This window comes from Hippopotamus amphibius, chromosome 14 (assembly GCF_030028045.1).
Source record: "Hippopotamus amphibius kiboko isolate mHipAmp2 chromosome 14, mHipAmp2.hap2, whole genome shotgun sequence".
In the NCBI taxonomy this organism is placed as follows: Eukaryota; Metazoa; Chordata; class Mammalia; order Artiodactyla; family Hippopotamidae; genus Hippopotamus; species Hippopotamus amphibius.
In genome coordinates, this window is record NC_080199.1 from 75,693,366 (window position 1) to 75,712,362 (window position 18,997).

General features: G+C 50.3%; 1 protein-coding gene across 1 annotated transcript; it reads right to left on the bottom strand.

The window, feature by feature from the left end:
• Nucleotides 1-37: 37 nt before the first annotated feature.
• Nucleotides 38-17,294, bottom strand: GTF3A (general transcription factor IIIA). Its single transcript, XM_057707217.1, has 10 exons — nt 17,233-17,294; nt 9,911-10,370; nt 7,679-7,779; nt 5,980-6,076; nt 5,518-5,606; nt 4,460-4,533; nt 2,703-2,783; nt 1,872-2,101; nt 819-878; nt 38-223 (listed from the first exon to the last, which is right to left on the bottom strand). The coding sequence occupies exons 1-10, from the start codon at nt 17,292-17,294 to the stop codon at nt 38-40; spliced, it is 1,440 nt and encodes a 479-aa protein (XP_057563200.1).
• Nucleotides 17,295-18,997: the final 1,703 nt, after the last annotated feature.

An 18,997-nucleotide genomic window follows, 5' to 3' on the forward strand; every position in this document is an offset into this window, starting at 1 on the left:
AGAGAGAGAATAACCGAGCTGGCTGGTCCGCGGTCCCTCAAGCGCAGCAGTCTGGTGTGTAGCTGGGGGCCGGCGTGGCCACCGTGGAGGGCACCTTGCCTTCAGTGCCATTCAGCGACTCTCCGTTTCTGGGCAAAGACACGCCCTGGTTGTGTGTCCTTTTAGGAGGGATGTACCCGCTGAGCCGAGAGGCCAAACTCCGTTTTTCACGAGACGGTCTCACCTTTGGGAATGAGGAAGACAGATATAGTCAGGCTTCCGTATCTGTGGGTTCTGTGTATGCGGGTCAACAGCCAATAAAAAAAATTAAAGAGAAAAATCCATAAAGTTCCAAAAAGCAAACTTTCAATTTTCTGTGTGCCAACAACTGACATAACACTTCCATTGTATTAGGTATTATAAATAATGTAGAGATGACTTAAGGCGTACGGAGGATGTGCGGAGGTTATATGCAAATACAGCTGACCCTTGAACCTGGGGGGTTAGGCACGTGGACACCTGCGCAGCCGAAAATCCACATATAACTTTACTTGAGCACCTGGGGATTTCGGTATCCTGAGGGGTCCTGGAATCGATTCCCCGTGGATACCAAGGAACAACTGTAACTCGAATTCAAAATCGAAACTAGCGGGACTTGTACCCCTACTGGGTACACAACTATTGCAGTATGCAACAACAAAACTACTGTCGTAAAGTACGAAAGCAAGGCCCACACAATTGCTTTCAGTAGTAGTAAGCAGTTGAAAACATGCTAACAGATTGCACCTGCTTTAAGGAAGTTACGTTTTAAATTAACAGCTTGCTAAGCCTCAACTCACTTTGAGCTTCATTTTCTTCTTGTCAGGGTCGTGCACAACGGCATGCCTGCCGAGACTCTGCTGCAATGAAGGGAAAAGGAAAACAGTTTTATTTGTAAAATGCTGCCATTTGGCAGTTGGTGTCTGTTAATATGAAAACCCCATGAGTTCTTTAAATAAACTGACATCCTTCTTCCTGTTATGTTCTGTTGAGGGATCTGATCTCACAGCCTTTTCCAAGGACCCACGTTAGCAACGTATACATTCTCACCACGGGTGGCAGTGGCTTCCTACTTGTTTCATACGTGAGGGGTTTGGGGAGCCAGTTCTGAATGAACCCTTCTGAGCTGAAGGAGGCTCTAGGCTCTTCTAAGTGAGTCTCTGTCATCAGCACCCACAAACACCAGTGGAAAATCTGACCCTGGTCCTGCTGTCCTCAGCACGAGCCCTGACCACCAGCGGTCCCGTGGTCTTCTCACGGCCTGGGCTGGGCTGCGCGGCCCCACCCCCGCTCCAGTCTCTGCTGTAGTTCACGTGAGCGCCTGTGAACCACCAACCAGGCGTGGGTCCTCAGGGATGCTCGGGCCCCCCCACCTGGGGTCACGGTCTTAAAAGCTAGACTAGCGTCCTGAAGCTCTACGGTCCCCTGTGTCCTTGTCACCTGCTCCCCTTCTCAACCCCCAGATGATGGCAGCCCAAAAGGACACCCCCGATGTCAGCAGACTCTCAAATAAGCACATGGTACCACAGGCCACTGGGTCTCAAATGTAGTCACATAAGAGTCACCTGGAAAGTTCATTAAGACACAAGTGACGGGGCCCATCCCCAAAACCTCTGATTCAGTGGGCCTGGAGTGGGGCCTGCACGTGCATGTCTAGCAAGTTCCCTGCGGATGCTGAGGGCCAGACGTTGAGAACCACTGGCAGGGGCGAATCTGACTGCTGGCCGACTTTGGTTGAGAACCACTCCTGCTGGAGCGAGAGTGAAGGGCCTGAGCGCGCCCGCCCCATCTGCCGCCGGGGGCCCAGCAGCCCCCGAGGACGACACGGCGGCGGGGGCGGGGGGGGCCCTCACCTTCATGGCAAATGTCTTGCCGCAGCCTGCGTGCTCACACACGAACGGGCGCCGCTCCTCGTGGAAGGAGAGGATGTGGCTCTGCAGGTTGAACACGGTGGTGTACGTGCGGCCACAGCCGTCCCTGGGACAGCGACACACGTCCCTCTCGGGGGCGTGAGTCCTCATGTGCTGCTTCAGGAAATCCTTGCGTTTGAACGTCTTCTGGCACACGTCACACGTTATGTCCTCTGGGGGAGCAGACGACAAACTGAGCCCATCTCCCAGGTGTTACCATGTAAGAAAAACTAACACTGAATACGTCAAGTAATGTATTCAATGCCAAAAACATTATGATAACACAAATCAGAAATTTCGGAGGAAACTAACTCTCCTTTTTACTGCATGAAGGTTTGCCTCAATCCTCCCAAGTTCCTATATGACATAAAGTCCCTCTTTCCTCTCCAAGCAGCAGGAGGGGTTCTCCGCACGGGAGCTGCAGGCAAGGGTGGGGAATTAAACGCACCAGTTTGCCTCCTTGTCCTGCAACACAGGGCGAGCTTCCCACACTGCCCCACAGACACCAGCCAGCGCCCGCGGGTGCCTGCCCTGCCGGGGCCTTTACAACGCCGGGTGTGCACAGGCCTTGGTGACCCCGCACAGCTCCTCCCGAACCTGGGACCAGGGAGCTCTCTGCTCACGTGTGAAACAGCTGAGATGCCCAGCACTTACCAAACATAACACAGAAACTCCATTATCTTCCAGTGCATATTTAATATTTCACCCTTTAAAAGCACGGAATCAGTTCTACAGGGACAAATATTTACATCATGTCCCTCATGCCAGCCTTACCTTTATGGGTTTCTCTCACATGTTTCAGAAGCTCTGTCCATGTGTTTGCCACAAAAGAACATTCTTTTTGACATATATAGCCTATTTCAAAAAAAAAAAAAAAAACAGAATGGTGCATTGCCTTCTGTGAATATTCACCATAAACAATCATAATTAGATTGAAAGGAAAATAGTCATAAAAAAGCAAATTATCAAAAAAAATTAAACTGTAAGGAAACTTACATGCCTATATAATTTTCCTCCTACCTCCCAATATACCGCTGGTCTCGAGAGGTAGTTATAAAACCTAAGAAAAGTTTATTTTACAGTAAAACCAAACAACTACATGTCAAGGTCCCTCATACAGGCTCCCCCTTCAGTGGACTGCACGAGGAGGCCCTCCCTCCACTGCTGTCCTCAGGGGTTGGGTACACGGCCCACGGACTCCACAGCTGCTGTGACGCACCCCCTCAACCCCCGTCTCCACGGCTCGAGGCCCCTTTCACCTCCCTGCTTCACATCTGCCTTTTTCTTTACTCAGCAAAATGGGGCCCTTTGCCCTGAAAAACCACCAAGGATAACTGTGTCCACCCCCAGCTTCCTCTAGTGTCAGTATCTTGCATGTTTCATGACGCAAAAAAAGAACTAGGAAGAAGCAGCTAAGGGAGAAAATAAGACAGAAGATCCCAGAGAAAAACTCTATGAACAAAACTGGACATTGTGCAAAACACTAGGACTGGATTAATCAGGTAGTGTAGCAGCCAGCGCGAGTTTCATCCGACTAAACACCAGGCAGAAACTGGAAGAATCAGGCTGCTGCTCACCCTCCACTACCAGTCTCTTGCCTTTAAAAAAAAAAAAAGTCATAAGTTCTAAGGCTTGGGAAATTGGAATACAGGTATCAAAAATCCCTCATGGAGGGCTTCCCTGGTAGCACAATGGTTAAGAATCTGCCTGGCAATGCCGCAGACATGGCTTCAAACCCTGGTCCAGGAAGATCCCACATGCCGTGGAGCAACTAAGCCCATGCGCCACAACTACTGAGCCTGTGGTCTAGAGCCTTCGAGCCACAATTACTGAAGCCCGAGCCCCTAGAGCCCCTGCTCTGCAACAATAGAAGCCACCGCAGTGAGAAGCCTGTGCACCGCAACAAGGAGTGGCCACTGCTCACCACAACTACAGAAAGCCCTCGCATATCAATGAAGACCCAACACAGCCAATAAATAAAAATAAATAAGTTTATTAAAAACAAAAATCCCTCATGAAAACAGATAAGATTCAAGCCACTGGCTTAATCAAGTCTTTTCGAAAAAAGTTACAATCTGATTACTCCAAAAACCTCAAACCATTGGGTGTGCCAAAAAGTTTGTTTGGGTTTTTCCGTGAGATGTTACTGAAAATCTGAACGAACTTTTTGGTCAACCCAAGTACTTTAAATGTCAACAAGGAAAAGAACAGCATGGGCAGGAAAGGGAGGAGGCTGAAAACAGCTGAAGAGGCAAAGCCACGGCTGGAGCTGCAACCCTTTCACAAGGATGAAGCGGAAGCAGGAGCGGCTGTGAACAATAAATGTTAACTGAACAGCAACGACAGGGAGTGGAAGCACAGACACGACACTCAGCGCCTCTCTGGTCAAGAGCATAAAACCTGAACAAGCAGAACGGAGGCCCTGCCCGCGCAGTCAGCTTCTTGGGATGACCACGGAATCGAGCAGTCAGAGAATTAAACAAACACACTCTGCTGCTGGTGGGCCCGTCAGAGTGGGCACGGGTACGTACCCTCGTGGACCTTCCCGTGCCGCTTCAGACTGCTGGGGGAAGCAAAGTGTTTTCCACATCCTTCGTGGGTACACCTGTGTTAACAACACACGACTGTTAGCCAATCCACCTTCAGAGAGAACTGTACTTAAATAGTACGTCATCCTCATCCTGCCCAGTCTCCTCTTTCCACAACCAAACCAGTCATAAAAATGGGAATTCAAATTCAACCTAGTTGTAGCTGAAATGTAAGTTACTTGACCAGCCTTGGGCAGAACAAACTGAGAGAAAAAAGCCATTAATTTTTTTTTTTGCTTATGTGATCAAAATAAACAGTTTTCTTCTTTATACTTCTGAAAATGTACCGTTTTCATGGCTGTATCTATAGACGGCTCGGGTAAACACCTAAGCCACTCTGAGTCATCTGCGTCTAGTTTTTCTAATGATGCCACCGTGAGATGGTGTGAAAAGGAAACACAGCAAGCAGCAGATGCATCGCCTCTGTGGAGCCATAAGAAGCACGTGCCCCTTCTGCGCTCAGGCCACCAGCAGCACAAGAGGTGGTGGCAGAGATGCAAGCAGGGACCGGCACTGTCACTGCAACAATCCCAGGCGCAGGGCAGCCCAGCTGCGCACAGAGCTGTCAGCAGACGCCCTCTGCAAGTCTCTTCCAATGCGTCCAGTCGCCTCTTCCTGTCCCTCCTAAAACCCTCTCTGATGCAGGCTAAGCCCAGTTACCTTTGTTCTACAGGAAAGGAATACGTAGTGTCTTCATAAGGACACTTCACATCATTGAACAGGCTCTATTTGAATAGTTAAGACATAAGCCTTCCCTTCAAGCTTAACCACAATTGTACTAATCTCACAAATTATTCTGAAACACATTAAATCTTTCTTTTAGAGAAACAAAAGCACAATTACACCTCTGAAATGCCCCAATTATAAATGGGCATACACCACACAACTTAACAGGAAAATGCTGATTAAGAAACATTGCTGAGCATTTGTGCGCCACCTCTGTGCTTTAACCTTATCCCCACCTGGACCCCAGGAGGTTTCCGCCCCCGTAAAGTACCTACTTGAATGGAGGCTCCTTGGTGTGCTGGCACTGATGGATTTTCAGCTGCTGATGTTTCTTAAAGGTCTTCTTACAACCTTCAAAGCTGCACTGTTTAGTAGAAGTTTGTTAGTCTCAAAAAAAAAAAAAAATCAAAGAACAATTCATAATAGAATCCTCTCAAGATAAAAATACTGCAGAAATTACATATTTGCTACTTTCACCCACTTAGTTACTATAAAATTCAAGAAGCTTTAAAGAGTAACACATCTGAAAGAGCAAACATGTTTCATTTGGGGTAGTCTACCAATACTATAATTAGCAAAAAATGTTTGCTTTCAAAATAAACCATTATTATGATAGCTAGTGTCGAACTAAATTCAGATATTTGACAGACAAAATTTGGTTCATGATAATTTTACACACAGGCAATAAACATTAAAAAATTCAGAGAATTTAAGCATATAAAATCATTCATACTTACTACATATTGTTTTTGCTGGTTTTCATGTTTGCGTTCAAAATGTTTCTTCAAGTTTGATTTTGTGTTGAATTTTTGATCACAGCCACTAGCTGTACAACTGTTAAGAAATTGTATAAACCAAAGCATTAACAAACCAAGGGAAGAGAAATTTTAAGACGTGTATATCCTCCAACTTTATAAAAGCTAATTATTCCAAAGTATAGTATAAAATGGTCTTTAACAAATTCCAAAGTATTAAGGCACACCACTTAGGCCTCTGAATTTGATGTGATTATATGCATTTTCTTGCTAGGCTTCTGAAATTAAGCACAGTGCAACAGACATTACACAGTGGGCAGAGGAATGTGAAAAACACTAGTTTCAACAGCCCAAACCCTGCTTAGACTTAAATCATGTTTAAATAAAATTGTTCTCAGCTTAGAATCTGATAACTTTAATTTTGCTTGAAATGTCTCTACAAATTGCATTTTCAAAAAGACCTTAAAAAAAAAACCCACCAAAAAAATGGTTTCAGCTTATCATTAGAGGTAAAAAACAGATATTTAGAGTAGAACCATAAATCATCATGCCCTCTGGCATATCATCAAGCTGGTATAGGTCCCCATAATAAGTGTTTCTATATCTTGACCTTGAATTATCTAAATTCTTTGTTATTTTTTTAATATGTGCTCTTGTGATGAGTCTTCATAAGCCTGATAGATGAAGCAGGACTTCCTTTACAAGCCCTAATCTTAGCCATCATTCACTGATAAATGAAACCAAAAAGCAGGGAAAGGGACTCAGCTGCATGGTTCCTTCCAGCCCTGACCCTACCCATCCAGGCCTCCCACGGCTCCCAAGACAGGCGACACCGTTTTTAGTTTTGTTATGTAGCCTTTAGGGTTTCTTTCTACAAATAGAAGCAAATATAAATAGAGGGTTTCCTGTCTATGTCCCCTGCTCTTTTTTACACACAAAAAAGTAGCCCAATATACACCCTCTTCTACTTTTGTTTTTCTATTAATAAGCCCTGGAGATTTTCTTAGTTTCACAGGGAACACCTGCATTCCTTTTTTCAGCTGTATAGTATTCCACCCCGGGGGGATATATTATACTTTAACTGGTCCTTCCTGATGAGCAGGCCAGCTGCTCCCATCTGTTTTAACAAGCCCTCCAGGTGATTCCAATGGACCCCAAATTTGAGATCCACTGCTTTAAAGTAGCTGATTTAAAAGAAAAGCAGCATATCCACCCTTTCAGAGATAATGCACAACTCCCAGAAGAATGAAATTAACACTGGTGTGGCAGAGGAGCAGGGGCTTAACTGAAACAGAAGATAAGCTGTTAAAGCTCTTTCTCAGGGCTCTGTATCTTACCCCAGCAGCTGACTGGTTTGTAAAGACCCTGATGACGCAGAGCCCAGAATCTGCCAGGGAACCATTTTCTACCTGGTCTGAACGCTGTGTTTTCCGAGGTTGATCTCCCATCAAAGGGAGACGAGAGGGTGCAAACTCAAGAGAACGTGAGATAAATGCACCCCTGAAGTTATCACACACGATGACCTGCGAGACCCTGACTCTCTCCCACACATTCCAAACCTCGTCCCCTCTTACAAGATGCAGACAAAAGCAGCTCCACTTTCTTCATCTCATAAGTCATCAACGAATTTTCTGTGCCAAACAGACCCACTTCAGAAGCCTGAAGACAGCTGTTCACTTACACAAAGGGCTTTTCCCCGGTGTGAATCAGGGCGTGGCGGCTGAGATGGTAGTCCCTGATGAAGGCCTTGCCACACCCTTCATGGTCACAAACAAATGGTCTCTAGCAGGAAGGAAAGAAAAAGCATGTCAATCCTGCCCGAGTCAGTAATTCTGGTGTTAATTAAAGCACTAAACTGTCCGATGGGCAAAGCCGTGGACTGTGTTTGCAGAGATGGTTTCCACCCAGTTAGTGCTGGGCACCTGCTACACAAGGCCAGGCAAGGTTCTCCAGCCTGGGGTTACACGACAACCAAAATGCCGCAGCTTCTCATACAGCTGCTGCAGATGATTCTGTTCAAGGAAAAGCATATGAAACAAGCGGGCAGCCTTCACAGTAACTGTACAGCACTGTGAACCTGCTCCTGACCTACACCAGGCTTCAACCGCAGCCCCCTTAAAGATTTCCTGTCTGTGATCAGCACGGCCTGTGTTCACAGATCCCCCTACCCCACAGCATCTTCTCATCCATTCAGAGCCTGGGGCGGGGTCTGTCTCATCCTGGACAAGCCCACTGTCTGCTCAGAGAATGCCTGGCACAGCTACAGAAGAGTATGTCACACCCAAGAAAACTCACAGGTGCCAGGACACACAGAGCTCACAGCCCGAAGTGCAACCACCACTTGGGACCCAGGAGTTGGGAGGAAGGGCCTCCATTCTGAGCCCGCAGGAAAAGCCAATACATGTCCCCCCTGTAACCAGTTCTGTGTGTTTAACTATGGAAAACATGCCCCATGACAGTCCAGGAAGGCGGTACCAAGGCCTCAAATGACAGCACTGGTAGCAAAGCAGGTGGACAGGAAGACAGCAACATCACCTGGATAGATGCACAGAACTCTGCACAGCCCATCACAGAAAAGGTTCGAAAAATATATGTCAAGTTAACGGGTGAGATCTGGGATGACGTGACCCCAAGTTCTCCAGCCAGTGTGAAGGAAGCTGGGAGTGCCAGGATCCTAAATACAGCCCACGAGTCTCAGAGGAAAGGTAAGCTCTAATCTAGACATCCTGGTAACAGAGCCAGAATTTGGGGAGGGGTGTAGAACGGGTGAGAGGAAAGATAGGGAGGCAGAGAATAAAGGATGTTGTGAGTGAAGCCAGGCACAGGGTAAGAAACCAAGAGAGTGGGGGCGGGTGGAGAACCACCAGGGAGGGGGAGGAGCCAGAGGAAGGGTCAGCGAGCCGGCAGGAGGTTCTGGGGAGGGAATGGTCAGCCTTCAAACGCTGCAGGGGTAAGGGATACGGGGTGCGTGAGGACACATGGAGGGGTGGCCTATAAGCGGGAAGGTGCTCGGAACAGAGGCAAGAGCTGCAGGGCTTGCATAAGGGCCTTCAGCTGAGGCCGTGAGAAGCCAGACTCTGCCAAAACCCGGGAAACGGCCGATTCCTGCCTCCACGAGCTGCCCTTTCCTCACCTTTCACTTTCCAAGGGCTTCCTATTGCCCTCAAAACAAAACCCAAGCTCTAAAGCCATTGGTACCCTGGCCTACAAATGACCCTCCAGGCCTGCTCCTCAGGCTGCCCTTGAGTGGTCCCCCACCCAATCACACTGGCCGGCGTCCACCCCCATGACCGCCGGCTCCTTTGGCAGTTCTGTCTGCCCAGGCTGAGTTTCTCCCTCCACTGTCTGCAGGGCTGGTGCGTTTCCTCCTCATTCAGGTCAAGAGAGAGGCCTTTCCCCACCACCTGCCAGCAGCCCTCTCTTCGCTGCGTCGCATCCCTACTTGTGCCTCTGTCCTCTCGCTCAAAGCATAAGGTCCGTGACAGCAGAAGTCGTGCCTGCCGTGTCTGCTGCTCTCCGGGCGAGGACGGTACCGAACTACCAATGAATGAACACATGCTGCTTGCAAACCTCCAGCACGCAGACGTTCCCCGCATTCAGGTTCCAGGCCGCGGGGCCTTTCAACGCGGGGTGGGGGTGGATCCCAACCTTGCAAATATTTACAGGTTACGGGGAGGTGGTGGCCGGCCCCCACTCAAGATCAGGGAAGGGGAACGTGTTGCTTCGTGAGCCCTGGGCCCACGGCAAGGCTACCTCGCCGCGGAACTCCCTGTCCACCTCCTCAGCCCCTCCTCGGCCGCGGGCGCGGCGGGGTCCGCGCGGGGCCCTCGGGCAGCGCCCACCGGGCGCGCCCCGCCTCACTCGTCCCCCGCCGGACGCCACGCCCCGCGCGGCCACGCCTGCGGCCTCGTACCTCCCCTGTGTGCTTGCACAGGTGCGCGTCGAGCTTCCAAGCCTTGTTGTAACCGGCGCTGCAGTCGGGGAAGGAGCAGATGAACCTCTGGGCCGGCGCCCGGGGCAGCGGGGCGGGGCTCTCGCCGCTCGCGATGAACGCGTCGGCGATGGTCAGGGACGACACCGCCTCGGCGACCGAGGCCGGCGGCTCCAGGGTGCTCGAGGCCAGGCACTCGACCACGTGTCGGGCCACGTGCCGCGAGCCGACCGGCCGGTCCCGGAGACCCCACGCGCGACCCCGTCGCACTTCCGGGAGCGCGGCCCCGGCGGGACGCGGCTGGAGCGCCGGCGGCGCGTTTGCGCATGCTCCGAGAAGCCCCTCGCCGGCCCGCGTGTGCGCATGCTCTGAGGAGCCCCGCCGCGAGGCCGCGTTCGCGCATGCTCCGGGAAGCCTCGCGGCGGCCCCGGCTCGTCCCGCCCTGGGGGAGGAGCGGACGCGAGAAAAGCCGCCAGGGCGTCTTTCTTCCCCAAAAGACAGGCGCCCGCGAGTCACGGGCGCTGTGATGGAGGGCCCGAGGCGACTGCTTAACTGTGTTCCCGCCTGCCACCACCCTCTTCAGAGTACTACCCTCGCATGATCTAAACGACCCAGTTACTACGTTCTGGGCTTGCCTTCTTTACGGATTTATTTCCTGCAGGGTCTCTACAGGCTTCCTATGCAAGCCTCCCGGCTGTGCATCTTGAACATGCTTAGAATCACGTGGAGATCTTTTTAAAACTCGCAAGCCCAGAGCTTATTATCCCAGGCCAATTAAATCACAGTTTCTGGCGGTGGGAAACGGGAATCCAGAGTCAGGAAACTCCCTGGTGATTCCCATGTCAGACAAGTCTGGGCACCACTGCCCTGAGGCCTTGCTGCTCAGAGCGTGGTCTCCGGATCAGCTCGGACCTGCTTGAATCGGAGAGGTCTCCAGGTGGTCCGATGCACAAGGGACTCAGAAACACCGTTCAGAGGCTTGAGTGGTATGGGTGTTTTGGTTTGTGGGGACCACAGGTCTACAGGACATCCTTGGAGGAGGATAACGATGACAGGTGGTTTGATGTTCCGCCAGCTGCGTGTTTTTCACAGACTGCATCACTGTGAATCATTAGGCAAGCCCTCGTCTGAAGGTGATGAGCAGTCCCTGCAAAGAAGTGCAATTCTGAAAACAAGACCAGGCTCCCACGAGGGTAACAGCCTGTCTCGGGTGTCACGATCACTGGGAGAGGGTGTCTGGGACACTCGTCCACCTGCCGCTTTCCTCCTTTGCTGGTCCAGCCCCTCTCCAGGGGACAAGTCCACACACATCCCTCTTACCACTCTGAACGTCTTCAATGGCTTCCGTGGTGCTGCTTCTGGCTTTCTCCTCCGCATTCCACTGCACTGAGGGTGTGCGAGGGTGCCTGGTAAAACTCTTCGACATCCTCCCTTCTCTTGGCCTCCTGAGGCATACAGTGCCCCATGGCTCTGCTCCTGCCTTCCCGAATCCTCCCATTGCCTCAACCATCTGTTCTTCCCACCTTCTCCGTACCCACGCTTTCATGCTCAGCACTCTGATGCGAGGTATTGCAGTGGGAGAGCGTTGACTTTGACCTTGGTCACCTGACTTTGGAGTCTAACTCTACATTTACTAACTGTAGGACTTTGGATGAGGTTCTTTGAATCTCTTTTCTCACCTTTAAACTGGACTGTTGGAGTCATTCTTGGAGTGAGTTGGATTGTATTAACCAACAGTTCCATTTATTACGTGCCACCCCCAAGCCCAGCACATTTACGGCCAACTCTTAGTCCTCCCAACAGCTCTGCGTGTAAAGCAGCTGATAGAATCCAGGCTGTGCTTTTTTCTTTTTCTTTCCTATGAACTGATCCATCGTCCACCTCTAAACTCTCTGCAGTTTACTCTTCGATGTGTTTTCAATGTCCCACATTTCTAAGTGAGGAGTGGATTTTTTTTTTTTTACTTTAACATCAAGCAATCCTCCAACCCAACAGTATTTGCCAGTTAAACCATCTCACCATCTCCACCCAGCTAACCCCTCCCTCCCTCCTTCTTTCTTATCCTTGGCAGTGTGAGCCTATCTTCTACCCACGAAAACGCAGAACAGTGGCTCACACCCCGGCAGCACACTGGAGTCACCAGGAGCTAGTGAAAAGGATGTTGCTTGGGCCCCAGTGACAATCAGCCCCTGACCCTCTTCCTTCCTCTAAGCATCCCTGGCCTGGCGGACTTGGCACCTGCCCGACCATTCCCGCCTACCTGCTGTCCAGCTTTGCTTTGCTCTGAGCCTGGACGCTTAAAACAGCCTCTTTCCTACCTTTACACTTTCCTGCCTCTAATCTCTCACTAAAACACCTGAGACTTTCTAGGTTTAAATTTGCAAGACTGGCATTTGCAAAGCATTTTTTATTCCTCTTAGCTATTATTCCTGCAGTTTAGGTAACAGCGCTCAGGTGGGAAATGAGGTCCCTGTGCTCAGGCCCCCTCAGGCCCCTTCCTACCCAGGGCACTATTCTCAGCCCAGATCAAGTCCTATTCCCTCTAGATAAGAAGCCATCCTGATGACTGTAGCCTCCACCCATGTAGTCTGCCTTTTCTGTGGCCCTTTCTTTCTGTCCCATTGAGTAGACAGTCCTCCAATGTGTTGGTTATTTTTAACTATTCAGGCATATAATTTCCTGTTTCCCCGATCCTGATTTAATCTCTGTAGGGGCAAAGACTGGATCACACCCGTTTTGAACCCTCAGTAGCAAGCTAACTTGCATCCACTAGGGCCCAATCTTATTGTCAGTGAAATGAACATAACCTTGATACCATTGTGTGAACTCTCAAAGGTTCTACATGAATGTCTTCATCAGGGAATCTTTCCCATGCAAGGAACATAATCCCACTCAAACTAATCTACGTGTAAAGGGAATTCATGTAAGGATTCAAGGGGATCTCACTGCACCAACTGCAGAAAAGCCTCACGGATCGGAGTTGTCTGCAGACTTCTGTCTCTCAGTGTATGGCTGTTTGGGTGGTCTGTTCTCCCCAGCCTCACTCCTTTGCATCCATTAACTTTCTGTGTACACGTGTGTGTGTATGCATTCTGCATTTGTGTGTGTGCGTGTGTGCCTGTATGTGCATGTGTGTCTTGCTAGCTTGCTCTCGCACATGCATCCTCTCTCTCTCTCTGTCCCTCCTCCACCCCGCACTCCATCCCTCCCCTCCCCCCAGTCCTCCCCTCCCTCCCCGCGTCTCTCCCAGGCTTCATGCCCTCACAGTCCCAGGCTCTGATAACCCCTGCCAGTCTCTCCACCTTCTTCTTTACAGATTGGCTTCTTCTATAAGACTCTGAGTTTCTGCCCCCGTGACTATGGTTTTCCACGGGCTTTGGCTCAACCCCAGCAGCCCAGACCTTACATAATCTGGCCCCTTAACTCCTCCTGGCTAATGACTCTTGAAAGAGAATCTCTGGCCCATCTGGGGGCTAGCTTTTCCCCAGGCCCAGAGAGCTTCAACCTGGAAGAAATAAGGCTGCAGGTCTTGCAGGTCCAGGTAGAAGGTCAACGCGGATAGAACTCCAGTGAGCCTGTTCTAGCCAGAAAACCACTTTCCCAGTGTCCGCTTTTCACCCGCCCTTTGTTGTGTGACTTTGTTCCTCCCTTGAGGGGCTACAGATCTTTGCTCTCTCCTTGATTCTAACCTCAGCCATGTGACTTGCTTTGGCCCTGTAAGTTGGACGCAACAGCATGCTGGTTCCAAGACTGGGCCTCAGGAGAACGTATGCATCGCTCTCTTGTGCCTCTGCCACTGCCACCAAGAGGACACTGCTGCATTAGCCTGTCCCAGGTGGAAGAGAGACAGGAGGGGCCACACTGGGTCACCCAGGCTGCTCCCAGCAGAGCACCAGCTGATCTTCTGTGACAACGAATGAGTGGAAGTGATGGAGCTGTAGGATGGTTTCTGGTGCAGCAATTTGGTGGCAGTATCTCACTGGTACACCCTCTATGCAGGTGCTTCCCCTCAGCCAATAAACATGCCCGAGTCTCTCGTCTTTTGCAAAAATCCCTTTATATGCCCGCGCTTCTGTCCATGCATGACTTCACTCCTTCCAGGACCGTCCGTGCTCTTCTTGCTCTTTGCCCACTCGTGCCGCCATCATCACCACCACCACTGTCAGCGCAGGCAGAAACAGAGCCCGTAACACAGAGAACCCTGGGGACCCATCGCCCAGCTTCCTCGACCGTCAGTTTGTTGTTCGCATTTTGTCTGAGTGCCTCTCTTCCCAACAAACCCCCCCTTTCTTTTTTTTGCTAGAATGTTTTAAAGCAGTCCACTACAGCATCTCATTTTGCTGTATCCTCTCATTTGGATAATTCGCTCTAACAATATTATTGTATTATGTGTAATATAATACATACACACATATAAAATAGTCTTTGATTCTATTTTTATACCCAGCAAAAGGAACAGTAGTTCCTTGAAATCATCTAATACCTACTGACCCTCAAACTCAGCATATTCAGACCTGCTCTCCTCTCCCCACCTGCTCCTCCGGGGTCTTCTTGTCCCGATGGGTGGGGCCACATCCACCCCGCTGGCTTATTGCTTTCTCTCACCACCTGCATTTACTCAGTGGCCCTTCGTGGTTAATGATGCCTCCCCATCTTCAGTTATGCCCAAGGAAGGCCCTGCCTGGTCCTCCTAGTTCCCATAGTTGGCTCTGATCCCATCAGAAAAGGTGTGTCCACGGATCAAATCAGTCCACTCTCCAATGATGTGGACAGAATTCTGCCCAGAGGCTATCCTTCCCAAACCTCTCCAGACCTCACTTCTCCCCGTTATCCAGCAAACCTTATACCTGCCAACACTGGCAAATATGGCACTGAAGGAAAAGTGTCTGTAGTAGGATTAGAAGGGAGATTCCTAGAGTCCGGAAGACCCACGAAGAGGCCACTATTGTCAGCAGAGTAGGAGGTCCAGGCTCCAGGGGGTGACCATGGGACCAGAAAGACGGAGGCAGCTAGGAGACACTCCCGTGCACAGATGAAAAGGCAGCTCAGTGCTGGCGGTGGTTAAAAGCATGGGCTTGGTCGTCTGGCAGCCGAACTCTGAGTCCTGGCTCCACCCTTTACTATTTGACCTCGAGAGAGTTATTTAATTCCTCTGGAGTCTGTGTTACCTGTACAATGGGGACGATGACACCTCTGCCACAGTTGGGAGAGTTATATGAGACAGTTAATTCACGTGAGGCACTTAGCTCAGGGCTCACAGTAGTCATCAGAAAACAGCAGCCTTTATGTTCTTTCCCACTTGTTGCCGGCTTATGCGTTCTGTTCTTACCCTTGCATTGTGGTCGGCAGGCTTCTGTGACGGCTCCCAGTGACCCCGCTTCCTGGGATCCGCATCCTTGTGTAATCACGCCCTCCTTGGGGTAGACTGGACCCTGTGAATTGTTTCTAACTAACAGAACAAGGCAAAGGTGATGGGATGTGATTAGGTTACAAAACATTGGGACTTTCATCTTCCTAACAGACTTTTCATTCCCTTCTGGCCTTGTGCACTTTGACGAAACTGCTACCACCATGGAGAAACCCACAGGGCAAAGAACTGAGGGTGGCCAACAGCCAACTAGGAACTGAGGCCCTCGGTCCAGCAGCCCTGGAGGAACTGAATCCTGCCAACAACCATGTGGGCTTAGAAGCAGATCCAGCACTGGCCAAACCTTGGGATGAGACCCTAATCCTGGCTGACTCCACTGCAGCCTGGGAAAGACCCTGAAGCAGAGAATCTGTGTAAGCCATGCCCAGATTCCTGACCCGCAGAAACCGTGTGTGTTGGTTTATGCCACTAAATTTGGGGGTGATTTGTTATGCAGAATAACTAACACATAGTCTTTCATTACACAAAACAACTCTAGACCTGGCAGTTCTGAACTCACACGAAGGAGAGAGCATCTGAACAAAGAGGGTCCTGACAGGAAGGGGACTCTGACACAGCATCCAACCATCACACACGTTTCTTCCTGTCCCAAAAGTCAGATACACAGTGTGACAAGAATACACGTAATTATGGTGATAACGTGACAAAACAGCTTGAATGTGGACTGCCCTTTAATATGTGGTCCCTTTAATCCCGATTTTACTCTTATCTTCTAATGTCTACTTCTCCAGGGCTGGTCCAGCACAGCCAAGATGGTCAGCTAGGGCCACTGTCCTCGCATATCAAGTAAGGACATCATCCCTGAAACCCACTTTAACTTAAACCTCTGTCCCTTTTTTTATAGGTGTGCGGTAGAAAGACCTTTGGATTCAGCCCCAGTGGCCACGAACTACTTGACCATGACTTTGGGCAACTCTTCCCAACCTGCTCTGTGAAGTTGAGGAGACCCTGCCCTGCCTTCCTCTCGCAGTCATGATGGGCATCACATGGGAACTCGGCGAGTTAACGGAGTTCTCTGAGCCTCCGTTTCTTCATCAGCCAATGGAGGACAATAGTACCCACGTCTCAGATGGTGCAAATTCACAAGAAAATACATGTAGAACACCTTTGCCGACCACGAAGTGCCTTCCGTCTGTAACCTGTTATGGACACTAGGTTCTCAAACACTGGCTCAAATAAAAAGTGAGTGAAGGGATGAGCCAAGGTCAGCCTAAGGACGGTCAAGGCGGGATTAAGCAAGAGAGATTCCACCCCTCGGCCACATTCTCGATAGAGCCTGTCTCCCCCGTCCCTTAGGGAGCCTCCAGGGTCACTGATCATCTAACCAGTCAGGAGAGGTCCCCCAGGCGTCACCTGTACCTTTGTCCTTGCTCCCAGCTGTCCTGTCAGCCGAGTCCTCGCCCTCTCGCAGCATCTGCTCTTGGACTGCCCCCCACCACTGACGTCCCCTGGAACCATCAGTGGACGGTGGAAGACCCAGGACCACCTCCCTTCTTGGTTGTCCGCTCACCATGCAATTCCAGCCTGGCTTCTCCAGTGAGCCCTCCTCTCACTTCAATCTGATCATTGCATTTTCCTGCGGCTGTAATTGCCCCACCAGGGTACTGCCATGGGGCTGTGCTTAATCACTCCCACCCACTTCAAATCCATCTGAGCCGGGAGCAGCCAGATCCCATCTAGTGAGCGAGCCCTAATTGCTCTCTGATTACCCACAGGGTCAGCTGCTTGAATGCTCACAGTTTCCAGCCACAGCCCATGCAAGATGTTTGTATGTGATAATGTCCTCCATCAGCTTTTTTCACCGAGCCCCCAGAGATGCCCCCGGCAGAGCTGAGCGGGAGTCCTCACCCCGTTTATGGACGGCTCCTCGGTTTACCTGAGGGTGGACTCCATCCGTCTCCCTTCACCCCGCTGCTGCACCTCCATCCAGTCCGCCATCGTCTCACCTGACCTCCAGGTGCATCCTGCAGCCAGGGTCCCCCTCTCCAGTTTTTTCTCCACACGACTGCTCAGGGATCCTTCCCAAACACCAGGGATTTCAGTGGTGTCCCAGGGCCTTTAGAATAAAGCCCCGACGCCTTGCTGTACCCCGGCTCGGTCTTGCTTCTCACCACTCCCACCCGGTCCGAGCCGGCCGAGCATCCTTCATTACTCACTCCCGCCCACCTGCCACTTCCCCAAATACTCTTCTCTCGGTTTATATCACTCTCTCTTCTCTACAGAGCCAATACATTTCGCAACACTGCCACAAAGAGACAGGAACCATCTCTCTTCAGGTAGAGGGTTGTGTGGAGAGAGGATGGGAAGGGCAGGGACGTCTGGGGCTGCGTTTCAGGACTTGCAGAATGAATCCTAGAAAACAACTGCTCTGATGTCTGTGATGATACAAACTTGCCCTGGAATCTTAAAAGGACCTCTATTATTATTCACTTACCTGTGGAGAAGAGAAAATAGCTGTCTCAAGTATTAGTCTTCTAGAAATAGGAATTTGAGCGCATGTTGAAACACGGCTGCCTCTCCTGTGTAGGTCCCTGCCCCTATATAAAAAGAGAAAATGCCTTCACCTATTTGCAGCTGGAGTGGAATGAAATGGCTCTGTTCCACTTTTCTCTTTTCCAGGCCTTTTGTCATCCTTTTACCCAATGGTAATGTGGTCAAAGAAACTGGTTTATAAGGGTATTTCCTCTACCAAATGTAGAAAAAAATATATACTCTAGTGCACACCAAAAGCTCTCCTTTTGTCACCCTTAGAGCCCATCATGACAACTAGAGGGTCATCACCAGGGTCCTCTCCTCAGAAAATACCCACACACATCTCCACAACAGATACTGCATACGATGTCATGGAGTGTGGATGCAGCTTAAGAATTCCTGCTCCAGAGGGTGAGTAGGAAAAGATTTTTTCAAAAGTAACACTTGGGGCAGCTGAGACTAATGGTCCAGCACCCTGGTTGGAATTTCTGATCTTTTGGTTGCTTTTTGTGGTACAATTTTAAGTCCTGAGATTCGTGACTGATCCCAGTGGGGCGCGTCTCCCGCTCAGTGGCTGCCCTAGGGGCCCACAGCGTGGGCGGCGGGGGAGAGGCAGCGCTGTCCTCTGAAAGGGAGTGTGTTCTCCCCGGGATGGTTTCTGACAATGCCTCGTCCACAAACAAGTGGCTGACGTCCTTGCCACCCACAGAGACGTAACGTGTATGATGCTCTCAGTGACGGCACAGGGCGACAAGGGAGGCCGGCCTGCATGTAATGGGTCAAGGTTGGTTCTTGCAGGCATTTACTGGAGATCTCTGTGTGAGATGCTGGGCCAGCCCCACGTGGTGCTCAGGGGTGCACCCCATAGCCTCCGAGCTGACGCCTCAGAGGCACCTGGGCCAGTGCTGTGTTCGTGGTTAAGTGTTCAAAACAGAGTGAGATCGCCCCTTGTTTACAGCAAGGTTGGTTAAGAAAGATTTTATGTGGGGTTTTTTTTTTAAGATTTTTTTTTTTGGATGAATTTGTTACAATATTGCTTCTGTTTTGGTTTTTTGGCCAGGAGGCGTGTGGGACCTTAGCTCCCTGCCCAGGGATGGAACCCACACCCCCTGCATGGCCAGGCGAAGTCTTAACCACTGCATGGCCAGGGAAGTGCTGATTTTATGTGT